This window comes from Diabrotica undecimpunctata, chromosome 3 (genome assembly GCF_040954645.1).
Source record: "Diabrotica undecimpunctata isolate CICGRU chromosome 3, icDiaUnde3, whole genome shotgun sequence".
In the NCBI taxonomy this organism is placed as follows: Eukaryota; Metazoa; Arthropoda; class Insecta; order Coleoptera; family Chrysomelidae; genus Diabrotica; species Diabrotica undecimpunctata.
In genome coordinates this window covers 38,109,473-38,127,327 of record NC_092805.1, presented here as the reverse complement: position 1 = coordinate 38,127,327, position 17,855 = coordinate 38,109,473, and the positions used below count along the sequence as shown (strand labels likewise).

The 17,855-nt window shown below is 35.0% G+C and overlaps 3 protein-coding genes across 4 annotated transcripts in view; 2 read left to right on the top strand and 1 right to left on the bottom strand.

Moving 5' to 3' along the window:
- The first annotated feature begins 2,460 nt into the window (after positions 1-2,460).
- On the top strand, positions 2,461-6,243 carry LOC140435749 (uncharacterized). The gene is made up of 3 exons (XM_072524468.1): positions 2,461-2,802; positions 2,911-3,087; positions 6,205-6,243. The coding sequence occupies exons 1-3, from the start codon at positions 2,461-2,463 to the stop codon at positions 6,241-6,243; spliced, it is 558 nt and encodes a 185-aa protein (XP_072380569.1).
- Positions 6,244-7,080: 837 nt separating this feature from the next.
- Positions 7,081-7,539, top strand: LOC140435748 (protein FAM200B-like). The gene has a single exon (XM_072524467.1). The coding sequence runs from the start codon at positions 7,081-7,083 to the stop codon at positions 7,537-7,539; it is 459 nt and encodes a 152-aa protein (XP_072380568.1).
- Positions 7,540-9,826: 2,287 nt separating this feature from the next.
- Positions 9,827-17,855, bottom strand: part of LOC140436706 (UDP-glycosyltransferase UGT5-like) — a 45,340-nt gene continuing 37,311 nt past the window's right edge. For both annotated transcript variants that reach the window (XM_072525753.1, XM_072525752.1), the window contains exon 5: positions 9,827-10,609. In XM_072525753.1, coding sequence (XP_072381854.1) covers positions 10,336-10,609 — 274 coding nt within the window. In that variant the 3' untranslated portion in view covers positions 9,827-10,335. The remainder of the gene's footprint in view (positions 10,610-17,855) is intronic.

Sequence of the window (17,855 nt, the reverse complement as noted above, 5' to 3'; positions counted from 1 at the left end):
CACAAAGTGATGAGAAATGACTCGTTTAGAATTAAACAATGAGTGGACCACCGGAAAGGACCATTGTTTTCTATTCATCTATCTTCCAATGTCTAATCTAAAAATTTGTTTACCATTGTGTAACAAAGAGGCGGAGCTAGATCGTCAAGAAAACATGGTTTGCTAAATTCATGCTGTGGTAAACAATCTAAATAATTGGTTTTTAATTCTTTTGACACCTTGTCTACCGATTACTTAAACTAAAACTTTATTTTTTTATTAAATTTTAAGTGTATCTTCTTTATTACTACGACAAAGTAAGTGTAAAAATAGTATCAGAAAAAATATTTTTGCCAAACATTCAAGTTAGCTAAAAATGTGTGCCGGTGACACGGTACACAAATTTTGCAAAAACGTAAACTGAAAATTGAGACCGTGTGAGATGCCGGCAAACACACAGTCCCTACCAACTCGACGTAGATTACGTTACATGCCGACATCAATCACGAGATCTTGCTATTCATTTGTAATTAGGAATGTTATATGTATTATGTGTATTGAAACGCCATTCTAATAGATTTTGAGTAGCCAGTATCTGCAGCCAATATTTGAGTTTTTCGTAAGTAAAAATCACACTTAATAATACGTTCGTTTTTCGATATCACTCTTTTTGGTTTCTACTATGTCTGCAAAACAAATGAACCAATGGCTGACTTGGTAGGACCAAATCCCATAGGACTAGGATAATACTTCTGATATCGAGGAACCATTTTCCACCAAGAATGGGGAGAGGTAAATTGTGTATACTAAAAAGATTTAGTACATTCCGGAACGGGAGGAGTTCATAATGTATTAGATTGTGATATAACTCCAATAAAAATTTTATCTGCTATCATGGATGATGACGTATTAGACATAATTAGAATTCAAACGAATATTCAAGAATTACGAAGGGTAAATGGATACCCATTGCGAATAATGTTAAACTGCGAAAATTTTTCGCTATCATAATTTACATGGGCCTTGTAGTATATCCAAAATCATCTGATTACTGATCAATAAATCTTTTATTTGCAAATAAGTTTGTACCAGAACTTATGTCGCGTAATAGATTTCAGTCTGTACTACGACACCTGCATTTCTGTGATAATAGCACTAATGATCCCAATGCTCGACTAGACAAAATTAGACCATTAGCCGATATTGTTATACAAAAATACACACACTTAAAAACTTCCGGAAAAGTCCTCGTCATTGACGAATCGATGGTACCTTTTAGAAGTAGAATAATTTTTAAGCAATACATCCCTGGAAGAGCTTCCAAATATGGTGTAAAATTATTTAAAATGTGTGATTCTCAAGGTTATAATTACCACGTTAAAATTTACGAGGGTCAAATGAAGCAGAAAAATAGAGAAGAGAGGGCAAATAATACAGATGTTTATGAACTGCTTCAAGATTATGTTGGATATGGAAGAACTTTAGTAGTAGATAATTTTGATACTAACCCACAAAACCCACAATTAGCTCAAACGTTGTTAGAAAAAAAAAAAACTCATTTAGTTAGAACACTAAGAAAAAACGTTAAAAATTGTCTAAAGTCAATTCTAGAACCTAAAAAGTTGAACGTGGGGAAATTGTAGGGGAGGAGAGTAAAACAGGATATGTAATTGGGAATTGGAAGGATAAGAGAACCGTAAGTTTTTATTAACAAAACATACATTGAAAATGTGTGAATTAGCAAAAAATATATATAAAACTTGTGTATCCGTAAACGCCAACTGTATTTCTGATAGAATGGCTCATTGGCCCCAGTATGAGAAAAAGACAGGAAGATGTAAGAATAACAAAAGTAAAATGCACCAAATGCGATTGTTACGTATGTTTTGTTTCAGACAGAAACTGTGTGTGCAACAGAGGATTAAGATGTTAAGGTATCATCATAAGGTATGTTAAAATATTTCTATCATCCGATCTTGTTTTTCTCTTTTTATTACCACTCATCACAATGGCGTGCTTGGTAGAATACGGAATCCCTGTTAGAAAGGCCGCTTTTCTTATGATACTGCCTTTACAACAGATTGTTTTCATTGAAAACAATCTGTTTAAAAGTCGAAAACTCTTTTCTACAGTTCCAGTCTCAAGGTCGTTGTTTTTTATATTACTTAAATAATTGTCGACCATTATACTTTCTCTACCATTACTTGAGTTCTCTTACTTCCATGGACGAAAATCTATAGGTGATTTTTCCCATGGTCTAAACATTTTCTTTACACAAAGATAGACAGTTTCAAAAAGAAGAGACTAACTTCAGGGATACGACCCTGCCCTACGCGAGCCTTGATTCTCTCTCAACTCCTGTGGAGAGAAATGATGTCCTAACCCCATTCCTACCCAATACCTACTATCCTACCAATTTTCCAAACCAACTCACCAACCCGCCTGGCAAGCGTGGTGTTTAAATGCCAAAACCCCCTCAGCATGAACAGATATTCAAGAAAACGGCCCTCAGTCCCCGGCAGCTCGCTAGTTTCCAACCAAGGTAGCGGTAGGACTCACGGACAGCGGGCAGAGGGTGCGAAGAATCCCCGGGTTGTAGGAGGCTACCAAGAACGACCAAGGCTGCACATAATTACGTATAATGTAAGAACCTTATCTAAGGATGAAAAAATGACGGAAGAAGAACTCAAACATGTGAAATGGGATATTATAGAAATTAGCGAAGTCAAAAGAAGAGGTGAATATCAGGTCAAACTAAAATCAAGGAATATATTCCACTATAAAGGGGAAACAGAATCGACAACTGGAGGAATAGGTTTATTCGTACACAAAAAATTACAGAAAAATATACAGAGCATAGCCTGTATTACCCCAAGAGTGATGTACATAAATCTAAGACTAAATAAGAGATAAAATCTGAAAATAATCCAGGTGTACGCCCCCACCAGCGATTACGAAGATGAAATTGCTGAAGCCTTCTATGAAGAAATCGAAAGAGCAAAAAAGCAGGAACCGGCTCATTACAATCTGATAATGGGAGATTTTAACGAAAAACTCGGAAGGAAAAAGGACGAACAAGAAGTGGCAATCGAAGATTTTGGAATCGGAGTAAGAAACGAAAGAGGCGAAATGCGTACCAACTTTCTACTGCAACACAAATTGAATGCAATGAATACCTTTTTTAAGAAGAAACAAAATAGAAAATGGACGTGGGCTAGTCCAAACAGAAGAACTAAAAGCGAATATGATTATATAATAACAGACAAAAAGCAAATGATTCAAGATGTCACTGTACTTAATAAACTATCAGTAGGAAGCGACCACAGATCAGTAAGAGCTAGAGTAATGATAAACCTACAAAAAGAAAGAGCAAAGACGATAAACAGTTGCAAACGCATAGTTTGCAATTCACCAAATCAGCCAGAAACATACATAAAAATATAGCCGAAACTTTACAGAGTAATAATTCCAAACTTCTAAGTATTGACGATCACAATAAATTAAAACAGACTCGGTTAGAAACGCACAACTTAAATTTTGCAAGAAAAATGACACCAAAAGTGAAAAGATTAGCAAAGATACAAAAGCTCTCATGGAAATACGACGAACCCTAAGCGAAAACGAAAAGGGAAACAAAGAAGAATATAGAAAACTAAATAAAAGAATTTCAGCGGAAATTAGAAAAGATGTAAGAAGATATAATACTAATGAAATTACTTAAACAGTAGAAGAGAACAAAGGTTTAAAGATAATGTAAAGAAAACTCACACAAAGTAAAAAAGAAATATACAAGCTGAGAGATAAAGACGGAAAGGCAACAACAGATAAACAAAACATTCTGAAAATAACCAGAGAGTTTTATAAAGACCTCTATATCAGCCAAAAACCACAAGACAATTTCCTGACACGAGTAAAGACTCTCATGAATCAGAGATAGGAAATACTTTTACCCATTACTGTGTCAGAAGTAAGAGCAGATTTAAAGGAAATGAAGAACCATCGATCGCCTGGTGATGATGGACTCGTTATTGAGGCAGGAGGAGAAATTCTATTAAAATCAGTAAGCGAACTGTTTAATAAATGCTTACATGCGGATACGATTCCAAAAGACTAGAACAATGCAGTGATAGTCTTGTTACACAAAAAAGGCGCTATTACTAAATTAGAAAATTATAGACCCATCAGCCTCTTGACACATATGTACAAACTCTTTATGAAAATCTTAACAAAGAGACTAACACCTAAACTTGATTTCTATCAGCCCAAGGAACAGGCAGGCTTCAGGGCAGGATAAGGCACAAATGACCATTTGCATACCATAAAGATCTTAATAGAAAAGTGCATCGAGTACAACATACCACTGGTTCTTGCATTTGTCGATTACGAGAAGGCTTTTGATTCTGTAGAGTTTGAAACAGTACTGGAAGCCCTAAATCAAAGCCGAATAGATTACAGGTACACGACACTAATCAAAAACATCTACGAGAACGCTACATTAAGTGTACGACTAGACGAAGACACAGAAAGATTCAGCTAGGTCGAGGAGTTAGACAAGGAGACACTATTTCACCAAAATTGTTCACGGCAGCTCTAGAGTCAATATTTAAAAACACTCAATGGCAAGATATGGGCATCAATATAGATGGAGAAAGATTTGCAGATGATGTATTAATCGCAGATAACTTACAGGATACACTTTCTATGATACATTCGCTTAAAAGTCTGTCTGAAAAAGCAGGATTAAAGATAAACTTTGAGAAAACTAAACTTATGACAAATCTCTGAGTGAGTGGAAATATAACTATAAACAATAATACCATTCAACAAACAGACACTTACAAATATCTGGCACACGAGATCAAAATAAGCAAAGACAATCAAACACATGAAATACAGAGGTGAATAGGCCTGACATGGGCAGAATTTGGCAAATTAAGCCATATTATAAGAAGTCCAATTCCCATGTGTCTTGTGCTCAAGCGAAAGGTTTTTAACCAATGTGTTTTGCCTGTACAAACTTATGGAGCAGTGACTTTAACACTCACGCAAAAATCTTCGAATAAACTCAGAGTTACACAACGAGCCATGGAACGTGCAATGCTGAACGTGAGCCTTCATAACCACATAACAAACCAATAAATCAGGCAAAGATCAGAAGTTCAAGACGTCTAAGAAAGAACGACGGCGCTTAAGTGGAACTGGGCAGGGCACTTCGCCAGAACACAAGATGGACGGTGGACAAGACGTATTATGGAATGGAGGCCCAGAAACTATAAAAGAAGCTGAGGACGACCACCGACTAGATGGACCGATGATTATAAAACGTGTAGCAGGAAACTGGCTACAAGCGGCCCAGTGTAGAGAACACTGGAAAGAACTGAGATGCCCAGCAGTGGACGCGATTGGCTGATTGATGAAGGAAAAAAAGCAAGTTCATTAGTGGAACCGAATTCAAAATTATTCTGCGCATTATATTTGAAGCATTATTTGGATAAAACATCTCATTTTTGATGGTAAAAAATATCTTTAAAGGTGGTATTTGTTTGAATTTGCCGATGGACGATAGATAGATGGAGGCAACTTTACCAGAGTGACAATATTTTTTAAATCTTTTACTGATTCACCATAAATCTATACGCTGTTGGTATTGATTCAAGCTCTATATATATTCTGAACTTCCTATTTTAATAAAAATGTTTTGTTCACATTTGATTTTATTATTCCATCGAATACTCAATCAATACAACAGAACTCGAAATTGAGTTTACTTGCTTTTACTTGTACTCATAGCATGAATTATTCCTCTTTATATTTCACTGAAATCTCTTTTAATGTATTAAAATATCTGCAGTGGATATTATAGTTTCCAGGGTATACTAATACAAGCGAAAGAAAAAAAGTCCTGATACAAAAAATCCTAGTAACTAAAGACAAGTATATATTTGTTGTATACTAACACAAGCACTTTCCTTGTTTTTATTACTTACATAGGTTTACTTTAACCTTATTACTCTCAGCCCCCCAGCTAGGAATTAAATATTTTACATAATTTTAAAATACTTTTCTTTTCAATTCATTCATTTATGCCACTGTTTAATGTTTATACAATATGCGAAATATCTCATTTTTGCTTTACAAAAATAGTGCTTCATTTTTTTATAAAGAGAATTAAAATGTCACAAAGGTTGTACAAACATACTCAAACTATTAATATTTTTATTTCAGAGATGTCCTTCAGATTTGTTACTCAGACAAAAAAGTTAAGTATATACAAGTAAAAAACGTTTTTTTTTTCGTATTTTTATCGGAGCATTTATAATATCTGTGGTGTATGGGAGACCGGAGCATATAAGACCACCGGGTCATGTAGGAACATTGACAGATATGAAATGATTAATTTGAATTTCGCGTTGAATTTGCTAAAAAAGGTTGACAATAGTAAACCGTGCTTCAATGTCCGTGGAAGCGCGTAATGCAGCGTGTCTCAAACCGAAATTTTTTTAAGGCACTTTTCACACACTTAAGTGCCATAAAGACAATCAAACCTTATCGTTATTAAAGTATATTTGTTTGTCAAATTTTTGAGCCAGTCGCTCTGGATCTGCCCTTGCAGTAAACTTAGATTAAAACATTAATTACCAAATTACCGAGAATAAGTAAATTTATTGATATGTGGCAACACCAATCCAGAACCGATCGTCTCGTTTCGAGTTCCCAGTTCTCCTCTCTCCTCCTCAGACGCAAACCTTAGTAGAGTCAGTTTAGTCAGTCGTTCTGCACATGTTAAATTTATTGTGAATGTTTATGTTGTAGTTTGCGTGTATTAATTGCAGTTCACGGTATTAAAATATTCCAAGCAGTAGGTAAATATACTTAAATTTATACAAAATCTTGGATAAATTTTAAACTGGGCGTAAGCGAGCATTCGATACTAGTGAAGCATCAACAAGTGTACAGGCGAGAGTGGTTCCAAAAATAAAATCAAGAAAATATACTTAGATTACTAAAGATTACTTTAATTTTGTGTTTACGTTTACTGAAGTAAATGAAGAAGACCGGCCTTTATGTATCATTTGCTCAAAAATTTTAGCAGCCGACAGCATGAAACCAAATAAACTTCAAAGACATTTGGAAACGCTTCATAGTGAGTGCATGAATCAACCCCGAGAATTCTTCGAGTTAAAATTAAAATCACATGAAAAACAAAGATCATATCTAAAAAAAACTTTGACTGTGAATGAAAAAGCTTTACTTGCCTCTTATAAAACCTCCCATCAAATAGCTAGATGTAAAAAGCCTCACACTATTGGTGAAGAGCTTATTTTGCCAGCTGCAATTCAAATTGTAGAAACTATATTTGGAGATAATTTTGCCAAAAAATTGGAGTCTATACCTCTATCAAATGATACTATTGCCCGTCGAATTTGTGATATAGCTGAACATGTACAGGATCAGCTACTCGGGAAGTTGCGCGACAAGCTGTTTTTGTTGAGAATCACTGAGATAATATCTTTTCAGAGCAGTATTACAAGAAAAAAAAGCTTCGCCCAAATGGAATAAATCTACAGCAAATGAGGCTACTATCGCTGTTCAGAATGGCATGAGTTTGAGAGATGCTACTGAAAAATTCCAGATTCCAAAAGTAACGACGCTTAAAATTAGTAAGGCCACACAACGTTTCCATTCAGGAGCTCTCCCAGAACAGTTTTAAGCTTGCTTTTAGTGAAGAAGGTGAGATAATTTTCGTAAAACATCTATTTGATATGCAAAATATATATTACGGACTTGCATCACTTGATGTCCGTAGAGTTGCTTTTGACTTAGCTGAAAGACTTAAAATACCACATTTCTTCAATAAGGTGTTAAAGCGAGCAGATAATTGGCTGGCTGGACTGTTAAAACGTCACCCAAGCTTTCAGTATAAAAGTCTGAAGATACTAGTCTCAATAGTTATAATAAAAATAAAGTTAGCCATTTCTGTGATCTTTTAAGTCAAGTGATGGACAAATTTAGATTTACAGCTGATAATATAAATAATTTTGACGAATTGGGAATCACTACACTACATTTTCTCATATATCTCGATCATTTTATCAAATACGCAAAACCTACTCAGAAATATCCAGTTCTGCTAATCTTGGACGTCCATATTGTAAGTTATTTTATAAGCTAGAGAAAATAACATAACTCTTTTAACATTACCTTCACACTGCAGTCATTAAATGCAGCCGTTGGATCTTTGCTTTTTTGGACCATTGAATATAATTATTACCTGAGAAAAAATATCCGTATACGAAACGGTAGAATTATGCTGCAAAGCTTTTCAAAAAGTAACACTGTTAAAAAGAGCACTAAAGGATTTGAAAAAAGTTTCATATTTCCATATAACAGATATTTGACGATACTGAATTTCTGAGTATGTAGGGAACAGGGTTCCTGGCGCAACCCCTAAATGACAACCCTAAAATCGCAACCCCCGGTCGTAACTGCCAAACGGCTTAACGTAGGATGACGTACGAGGGTTCGTTGGAAATAGGATGAAAAATGGGATTGAACGCAATATGTGCCATGCGCATCGGAGCATGCCAAAAGGGCATTACGTCATATCTATGTTTCTATTGGTCCGATCGTGCCGTACGGGGGCTTATTGAGACGTTGAGACAAAAAACAAAGATGACGGCATTGTCAAATGGACGCTCTAACGTATCTTCGTTGCTATTGGCCTGATTTTGACATATAGGGTGTCAAATGAAAGCGGTGGTGGCACACACAGAAGCCAACTGTTTGGCTTCTGTCAACGTTCAATATTAACTGCCAATTCTTCTTCTTTTCCGTATAGTGCCTAACAGAACGTGACATTCGACGCAGAACGTGATGGAACGTGACAACGTCTACTGATAGACATGCACTACGTTCACCGTTAGACTTGTAACAGGAACAAGATTGATGATTTTGAAAAGGCAAGAGGTCCACATGTGAAGCAAATTACATTATTTATTCTGAACATCCATAAAAATATGTCAGATGGCATAGCACGACATATATGCTACACCTGTTTTCCTTACTATAAGATGTAAATTCCGCTGTGAACTGCTACTACTCCTTTGGCTTGTTTCAGAGATACATCAAACGCTATACACAATTTTTATTTACAAGCAACTCTGCTCACTTTTACTGCAGGCTATGGAGCAACGAAACAACCAACTTCTTCAGAACTGCTGAACACAGTAAAATCTCCTCCGTCATCGCAAAATCGACTTGGCGTCGTTCCGAATACCTTCCGAATCTACCAATCAGATTCCAGCATCATACACTCCACACCTTAAATTCCAACCAATCACATTCCATACTTTCTTAGTAAACAAACGCGCTGTCGTCATGACCTTATATTATTTGGTATTTCCAATTTCATAAAAAATTACTTTTCTTTTTGTTTACAAGTCTCGATATAACTAAACATCAAGATTACTATCTACCTTCATCTTTAACTAAAAGCTTTTTCCTTACTTTCAAAATTCTGTGTACAAAAGATTTCTATTTTGTATTCAAAGAATTATTCCTATACCTATGCCTTTGACATAATTGTTTATTAAAAATCGACTATTGTTATGATATCGATATTTAGCTGCTTTATCGTAGCTTAGAAAAACCATTACTGATTCTTATCTATTTGGTTTTTACAGAAATAATTCTCCTATTTATTTATTAAATCGAGTTTATTGGTCGATGCAATTAAATTTATATTATGATCTTTAAATATTTTAGACCAATTTAAACCAATTCTTTTCCAATTTTATGTTTTATATATTTAATTTTTAATGCGAGCAATAGTTAAAAAATAAAATCATAAGTTTAATTCGCATTTATTCAAAGTACAGAGAAAGATGAATTAAAACACAATTAATGCTTGCTGTTACCTAATGAGATGGATGATCATGATGCTCTGGTACAAATTGTTTAATTTGTGACGGAACAGCTGTCAGTGTGAAAGTCATTTAAATATTGAATGCAGAAGATAAAATATTCTTTAGTGATATTTTATTATATATGAATATAATACTAAACCAAAATGTGATACACAAACTTAGATAACATACAGACCGTATTAGTTGAATTATTTTTAAGATGAGAGTTAAGTTTTAATCTTTCTTGTGACAAAAACGCTAAAAATCCTTGAGAAAAAGTAGATTTACGTTATAGCAAGTATTTTAAAAGTCTTTTTTTTTCTTAAATAGACCCAGTAGTTTTTCAATTTTCTTTAAAAATGTCATAAAATGTCATGTTAAAATTTTTATATAATAAAACTATATAATAAAAAAACTAAAATAATTTTTTTTTAAATGTCATAAAGGTTTTTCACTCTTTTTTGGTCTTTTTGTTTTGCTTTGAACAACACAGCTTAACACACAATAAATATAATACTGTAAATACACTGAAAATGAATATTGTTACAACTGCAATCACGTCTAATAGAAAGTATTGGTACCATCGTAGATCCATTGCTCCTACTCTCAGGTGTTGCGCCCCCTTATGCCTGACTACGAATTCAGTCCAATAAACTGCCAGATCTAGTGGTTTCATGGGACGATCATGGAATAGACTAGATCTGATTTTAGCGTTTTCTCTGTATCTAAAAAATAAATTATGATAAATTTATTAAGTAATTTTTAGTTCTTAATAAACAATTCAATTAATAGAGAAAAAATTTGTATGTTTAGGAATCTGTTTTTGAGATGCCTTGAGATTACTCTCATGGATTTTATGTTTGTCCTATATATTTTTTCGTGGTATTGAAGAATGAATCATCTACCTTTTTAATCTAATAGTTTACATATTACGTAGGCCTAGAGTTTACATCTGCTGTTTTTTTTTTCACAGAAAATACAACAGCTATCGCACTATATTCAATTGGCATAGGGAAAGTGTTGTACCTTGGACCATTTTTTTTTAAATCGATATTTGGCTAAATATAACGTTAAATAAAGAAATTATGGATAAACAAGATTTCTTTATTTAATCAGTTTTGTAATATACATTTACAATTTCAATATAAATGAAATAAGTACTTGAAAAATAAGTAAATAAAATGATCACTCTCTGGTCTAGGGTACAACATAGGGTTTTACATTGGAACAACTCCTTATTGTACATATTTTGTAAGAGAAAACAGTACAATGTAACTTAAAAATAAACTTCATTTAACAATATAAATAACCGATAAACTAAACAACATTGTATTGACTAAAATTAACTGCAAATATAAGTTATGCCTCGTGCCATTTTGACAAAACTACAGATTTAGGTTCAGAAAGACGCAGTATCACATCAGAGTTGTTGACAAAAGGACAAAAGAAGTGTCTTCATTACTATTTTTTTTTTCAAATTTTTTAGATGCTACCGTACCATCAATTTCTACTACTTTCTACTTTCATTTTTCTTTTTCTTTTAGGAATTTCTTCTGGTAGTTCTTCTCCATTAAATACTTTCCATTTTACGTTTCTTTTACACGTTTTAAACTACCCTTGGGTTTTTGCCGATTTATATTGTTCTATTTCTTTTTTAGCAGGTGTATCTGTTAAAATTGCACTTCTTAGTTTCTTTTCTTGGTGCTGCCTTCGGAAAAGACCTAATTTCGTGTGGAGAAACTATACTTTGGTTGTCTCGACATGTAGATGGTGTAGACATTATTTATTGCGGTTATTGTCATCGTTATTAGCATCTTTATGACTTATAGCAATACTATTAGAAGGTTCTGGTTCGAACTGTTCAGGTCAGTCGGTCACGTAGGCCGATAAAAATTCATCTTCACTAAAAACAGTGTCAATAAATGGCCAAATTCCTGTCACAAGAAAGCCTTTCACAATATTGTTAACCAAAAAGGCCTTCGAATATGCCGTTCCAATTATTTCGGAAATGTCTTAGATGCTTATAGGTTTTTCTGGATTAGTTGATAATAACTGATTTGAAGCTTAGTTAAAAAACGTTTTGTATGGACCAAAAACTGCCAAGTTACTATATCTTGTGAGATGTATGGGACGGTATAGTTAATAATACCATTTCATTATCTTTTGCCAAATTTATTGGAGGAACCGAGATATGTGATTCATGGTTGTCACATATAAGAAGCACTTTGTCATTTATGGATAGCTTAACGTGAGCTATAAAGGGCTTCATATATGTTACAAATAAATTTTGGTTTATCCATTCTGATGGATTTGCAACCATTATTGCTCCAGAAGGAGCACCATTTAGCATGTGTTCCTTAAAGTGTACTCGAGGAAATATAAGCATAGGGGGCACCTGAACATGAACAGTAGTATTAACAGTTTCATCATCATTATATATTTTGTTTGCGTCAAAATGTAGCGATCGTAACAACTTTTTAAGTTAAAGAAATTTGAAACAGTGTTTTTGTTGAAAGCAGTAGCTCTTGCAATACTTGTAACTTTTGGTTTTCGTAAAGCTACAGTTGGATTCTAAGTAAAAATCCTCGTATCCACTCCCTCCCAGCTTGTTTTTCTTCTAACTAAGGATTTGGAATTTTCTTATTATTTTCGTTAGCAAATTCGTATGCTAATTTTTGAAGTTCTTTCTTTGGTAGGCCGTAATGTAACTTGGCCGCCGTTTTTAGATAATCTAACAAAAGATGTTCTTCATCATCTGTAAAAATTAGCTTAGTGATTTTAAAAGTGGTTTTTGAAATATTATTTTCTTTCATATGGAAAGATGCCGTACAAGGACATCTTCTACAGCGGCTTTAAGGTTTTCTAGATTAACTACATTACGTTTGATTCCCATCTTGCTTCAAGGCTTTTTTAAAAACAAAAAAAATATTTTATTTTTAGAGCAGTATTTTGTCTAATATTGAGAGCATGTACCTGGAGCATTGGACCAAGGTACAATAAAAGCAGATACCATTTTCCAGGTTCATATTGTTTTTTCCTATGTTTAACCTATGTTTTACCTATGTTTAAAAATTCGGTCAGTACTGCATTTAAAAGGAGAATATAACAAACTTACCTACATAGGAACTGTTACCCAATATTAACAGGAAATCCAATAACACTTATAAAAAATATCAAGACCTATAGCGATACAGAATGATCTTATTCCAACAAAAACAGGATGTAGCGACATCTCTTGAAAATAGTACAAAACTGAAATAATGCGAGATCACACAGATTTCTACAAATACGCAAAATGTCAATTGGTTCAAGGTAGATTTGGTTCAAGGTACAACCCTTTCCCCTATCTATATAATTGTCAAGTTTTAAAAACTCGTTATTTATCAAACTCTATGAATTCATTATTTCTTCTTCTTTATGTACCATGTCCAAATATCGTGCATTGGTTATCTAATTGGTTGTACTAATTGTGTTGACGGCAGGTTGGAAAAGGGATGTAGAGGATCTGGTTAACCATTGCCTCAGATTTCGAATTCACGAAGTTCGTCTTCGATCTGGCCCCTTCTTCCGTCTATCTTACTTTCTTTTATTAAATGTATTAATTATATCTCTCTGTACCTCTCATCAAGGTTCAGCCTCGGCACCATATAAAAGAGTAGTGAATACATAACATCTTTCTAATCTATTTTTCAATCTCAAAGTGATAATGTTTCCACATAAGATTTTCTTCATCTTAAAAATGTAGCTCTGACCTCTATACGTATTATAATTTCTGCCATGTCTCATCTCATTTAGATTACAACCACGTAGTACTGTTGATTCTTTCAAGATGTTCTTCATAAACTGTTACCACTTCTGGTTGTATTGGCGTTTTACAGAAAACCATCAAATTTGTCAGTGTGGTGTTAAGCTTTAGTCCATATTTATCACCGGCTCTCCTATGAATATACTCCAATCAATTAGATGTTGAAGTTCTCCTTAACTAATTGCAATTAACACCGTGTTATCTGCGTACCTCAAATTATCAATATTGACGCCATTAATTGTGATACCAAATTGACAATTTTTCATAATTTTATTGAAATCGAATGTTTTCGTATAAACAAATGATATGTAGGTTTTTAACATCAATAGAGAACAAAGTCCTTTACAAAATCGATAGAATACCTATAAACCAGATGATCGACATCTCTGCATCTCTGTAATATGACTTGAATACGAAACTGGTGAAATTCCATTCCACTCGATATAAATTTTCAACCATGTCGATATTGCAATTCTTACAAGAAATAAAGGAAGATATTTAACGGTACTTCTTGGGGTAAGAACCCTCCGCTACCTGCCTACATAATTTGAATATTATCAGTTAGTTGAGAAAAAGCTATTACCAAAGTCGGTTCATATAAACAGATCATTTATTGAAACCAGCAGTGTTGCCATTAGTTCGCTTTATACATAGAAACCACATTGCGTTAAGCAATTCTATTTGTAATTATATATAATACATAGTGAAAATAGCCTCAGTGAAAAGTGTAGTGAGATATTCCATATTACACTGTTTTCGGACAGATATCAGAAATAGCTATTTAATCTTAGCATTAAATATAAGGTAGTGTTTAATCTGTTTTTCATTCCAGCCTTTGGCTGGTGGTCCTTCAGCAACAGCTTATTCAGCCTTCAGCTTACAGCAACAGTGCTTCTTTAGTCCCAAGGTTATTGCGGAATCCAAACTGTGTGCCACTAAGTTGTTCTTCTATTTTATCCTTGAGTACAAAATTCAAAAAGATATTTTTAAAACGTGGCTCATCATGTTGATGGTTCGGTAGTCACTACATCTTTTCGTATTTGCTTTTTATGATATCGTCACAAAACTCGACACTAGCTAATCCGTTAGTATATACCTAATCTCATAAATTTTGTTAAAAATATAAAGAAGAGATCTTTTAATTTATTGTTTATTGGTTACATTGGTTATAATCTTAGATATGATTTTAAGTAGAAGGTATATAGTGTTCCTGTGGTCATCACCATCAGTGGAATCACAGTTCGTTATGAGTTGAAGCCTTCTTCAGAACAATCCTCCATTAGCTCCTGTCTCTGACAATTTTTCTCCATGCTCCAATTCGAATAGATTTTAAATCATCCTCTAGGTTGTTTTGATAACTGAGTCTCGATCTTCCTCAGGCTCGTTGTCCCATCGACCCTCTTCGGTCAAAAACTTTTCTGACTGTTGTACTCTCCTCTCGCCTGATTACATGTTCTACCTATCCAAAGCATATTATCTTAATGAATTTTACAACGCTAGGTTCCCCAAAACTTCTATATATCGTCTGCGTCACAATTATATCGTTATGGGTCACAACTAGTTCGAGTTTTAATTTCGGCCCTGATGTAACAGTAATTCTAGTCGAATTAACCACTTTGTCAGCAAGTGTTAGTGAAAGCCGGTACAGACAAACTCCAGGAACAGTTAAGAAAACTCTTTCAGACTGCTTGAATGGAGCCGAATTACCAAAAGAGTGGAAATTATCTATCATGTCAACTATCCACAAAAAGGGCAGCAAGGATCAGTGTGAAAATTACAGAGGAATTGCGGTAAACAGCACAATAAGTAGGATGTATGGGAAACTTATTAAGAACAAAATAGAAAATGACTATAGAGATTACGAAGCAGAGGAACAAGCTGGTTTTAGAGCTGGGCGATCCACAGTAGACCACCTGTACTCTATTACGCAAGTTATTGAAAAAAAAAACAGCCGTCAATAAAGAAGTTCACCTGATGTACGTAGACTTACAAAAAGCATATGACAGTGTACCCCTAAGTAAACTATGGTCAACCCTACAGCAAACCAACATTAAGCATGGTCTTATCAAAGCAGTCCAAAGTCTGTATAATGGAACGACTGCAAAAATTAAAACTGGATCAAGGATATCTGAAGGATTTAAGGTCACGAAAGGACTAAAGCAGGGTTGCTGTATTTCGCCCACCCTTTTCAAAATTTATCTGGAACAAGCACTCAAGCTGTGGAAAAGAAAATGTAATGGCATGGGAATTCCTCTCAATGACGAGACTACACTGTACACCTTATGTTTCGCTGATGACCAAATACTGATTGCTCAGGATCATGACGACTTGAGTTACATGACTCGGAAGCTAATAGAAGAATATAACAAATGGGGTCTCGAAGTCAACATTAAGAAAACTGAAGCCATGTGTATTGGAGGGACAAAACAGTCCATTATATTAGACGATGGGGTAGAAATTAGAAACTGTGATGAATACAAGTACCTGGGTATGAAGATAACTCAAGATGGAACACTCGATGCTGCTATAAAAGACAGAAACATACAGGGTAGAAAAGCCATATCCATGATGAACGGAATTCTGTGAGACCAAACAATATCTAAAGCGAACAAACAACTCATATACAACACCATACTTAAAAGTGTAATCACATATGGCAGCGAAGTTTGGCAAATGAAACAAAGAACAGAGAAACTGTTACTAGCAACAGAAATGGACTTCTGGAGAAGAGCAGCAGGAAAATCAAGAAGAGATCGGATACCAAATGAGAGAATACGTGAAATGATGGGAGTCAAGCATACAATAGTTGATGACATAAAAACAAAACAGTTAATATGGTACGGCCATGTACAGAGAATGCCAGATGACAGGATTCCAAAACAGATTTTGACGTGGACACCACAAGGGAGAAGGAAAAGAGGAAGGCCGAGAAAAAGATGGAGAGAGGGAATTGAAAAAGAACTAGAGGAAAGAGAAATCCCTCCAGGCCTATGGCTGAATAGAGAAGAATGGCGGTTAGGAGTCGGAAGGCGTCGGAGAACGCTGTAAACCGATAGTAGTAGTAGTAGTCAGCAAAGTTCTTAAACTCTTTATCTGTATTTTTCTGGAATATTGTACTAAAGTGCTGATTCGACATTTGTACCTTCGATGAAACTCTAGAACAGATGTTCGTGTGTATAAACTGCTCGGTTCCTTTAAATAGACAGTAATTAGACAAGTGTTATTGTAAGTGATACCCATATGATTTTCGGCGATAAATATTAGTGTATTTATAATTGTTAATGAGATATTTGTTATTTAGGGAGTTTATTTTGTAATAAGTGAGTCAAATAAAATTAGTTAAACTACGTTTAGGTACTTCACTTAGTTCCTCAACCCACAGAAGAACGTAACAATATTTTATATTTATATTTAGTTCCATTCTCAGTGAAAACGCCCTTAAATACCGGAATGCTTCCGTTAGAGAGTCTGTGCACGTAACTATGATGTTAATGTCATCTGCGTATCTGACAACTTAAACAGAGTTTAAGAAGATAGTGCCATTCGCATTAATCTAGGACTCTCGAATTAATTTTTATAGGACAAGGTTAAATAAGAGACACGATCATCACCATGTCTTAATCTATTTGTGCATTGACAAAATTCATGTACCCCCAACAATAAAATTGTTAGCAGGATGTTGGTCTTCTTGGCCTTTCGGCATACGACCGTTAGCTAGCCACTAACCCATACGAGTCCGACAACCTCCCAGTAGTACCTGTGTTGCAGCACTCACCCACCCCCCGGGGCGGAAAGGTGAACGCAGGTCGGGGCTTGACCTCGCACGTAGACAGGTAGCCGCCTAGGAGCTCTCCTCTACCACTCTTAAGTCTCCCAAGGTGGGTACGTGCCGTAAACCCACGCCCTTAATGGGGAAAGGGTGTATCAGGGACGCTGCACGTTCAACCTCATCTTGGTTCTGTAGAATAAGAGTAGAGTGGTCCCACGAGAGTCTCGTCTCGGATACTAGGAGTGTAGTCCGGCGACCTAACGCCAAAGCGCCCTGCGTGGGTTTCTACAAACCCGACACCTCGAAGGACGGCTCTCTACCTTTTCATTCCTTCCCATTAATCGCCTCTTACGACAGGCAGGGATAACAGCCCAGGCTGTATTCTTGTCTCCGCTGT

Coding starts and splice junctions, on each gene's coding strand:
- LOC140435749 (XM_072524468.1), top strand. CDS start 2,461: ATGAACAGATATTCAAGAAAACGGCCCTCAGTCCCCGGCAGCTCGCTA. Junction 2,803..2,910: donor CTGGAGGAATAGGTTTATTC/GTACACAAAAAA, acceptor AAAATAATCCAG/GTGTACGCCCCCACCAGCGA. Junction 3,088..6,204: donor TCGAAGATTTTGGAATCGGA/GTAAGAAACGAA, acceptor TTTTTATTTCAG/AGATGTCCTTCAGATTTGTT.
- LOC140435748 (XM_072524467.1), top strand. CDS start 7,081: ATGAAACCAAATAAACTTCAAAGACATTTGGAAACGCTTCATAGTGAG.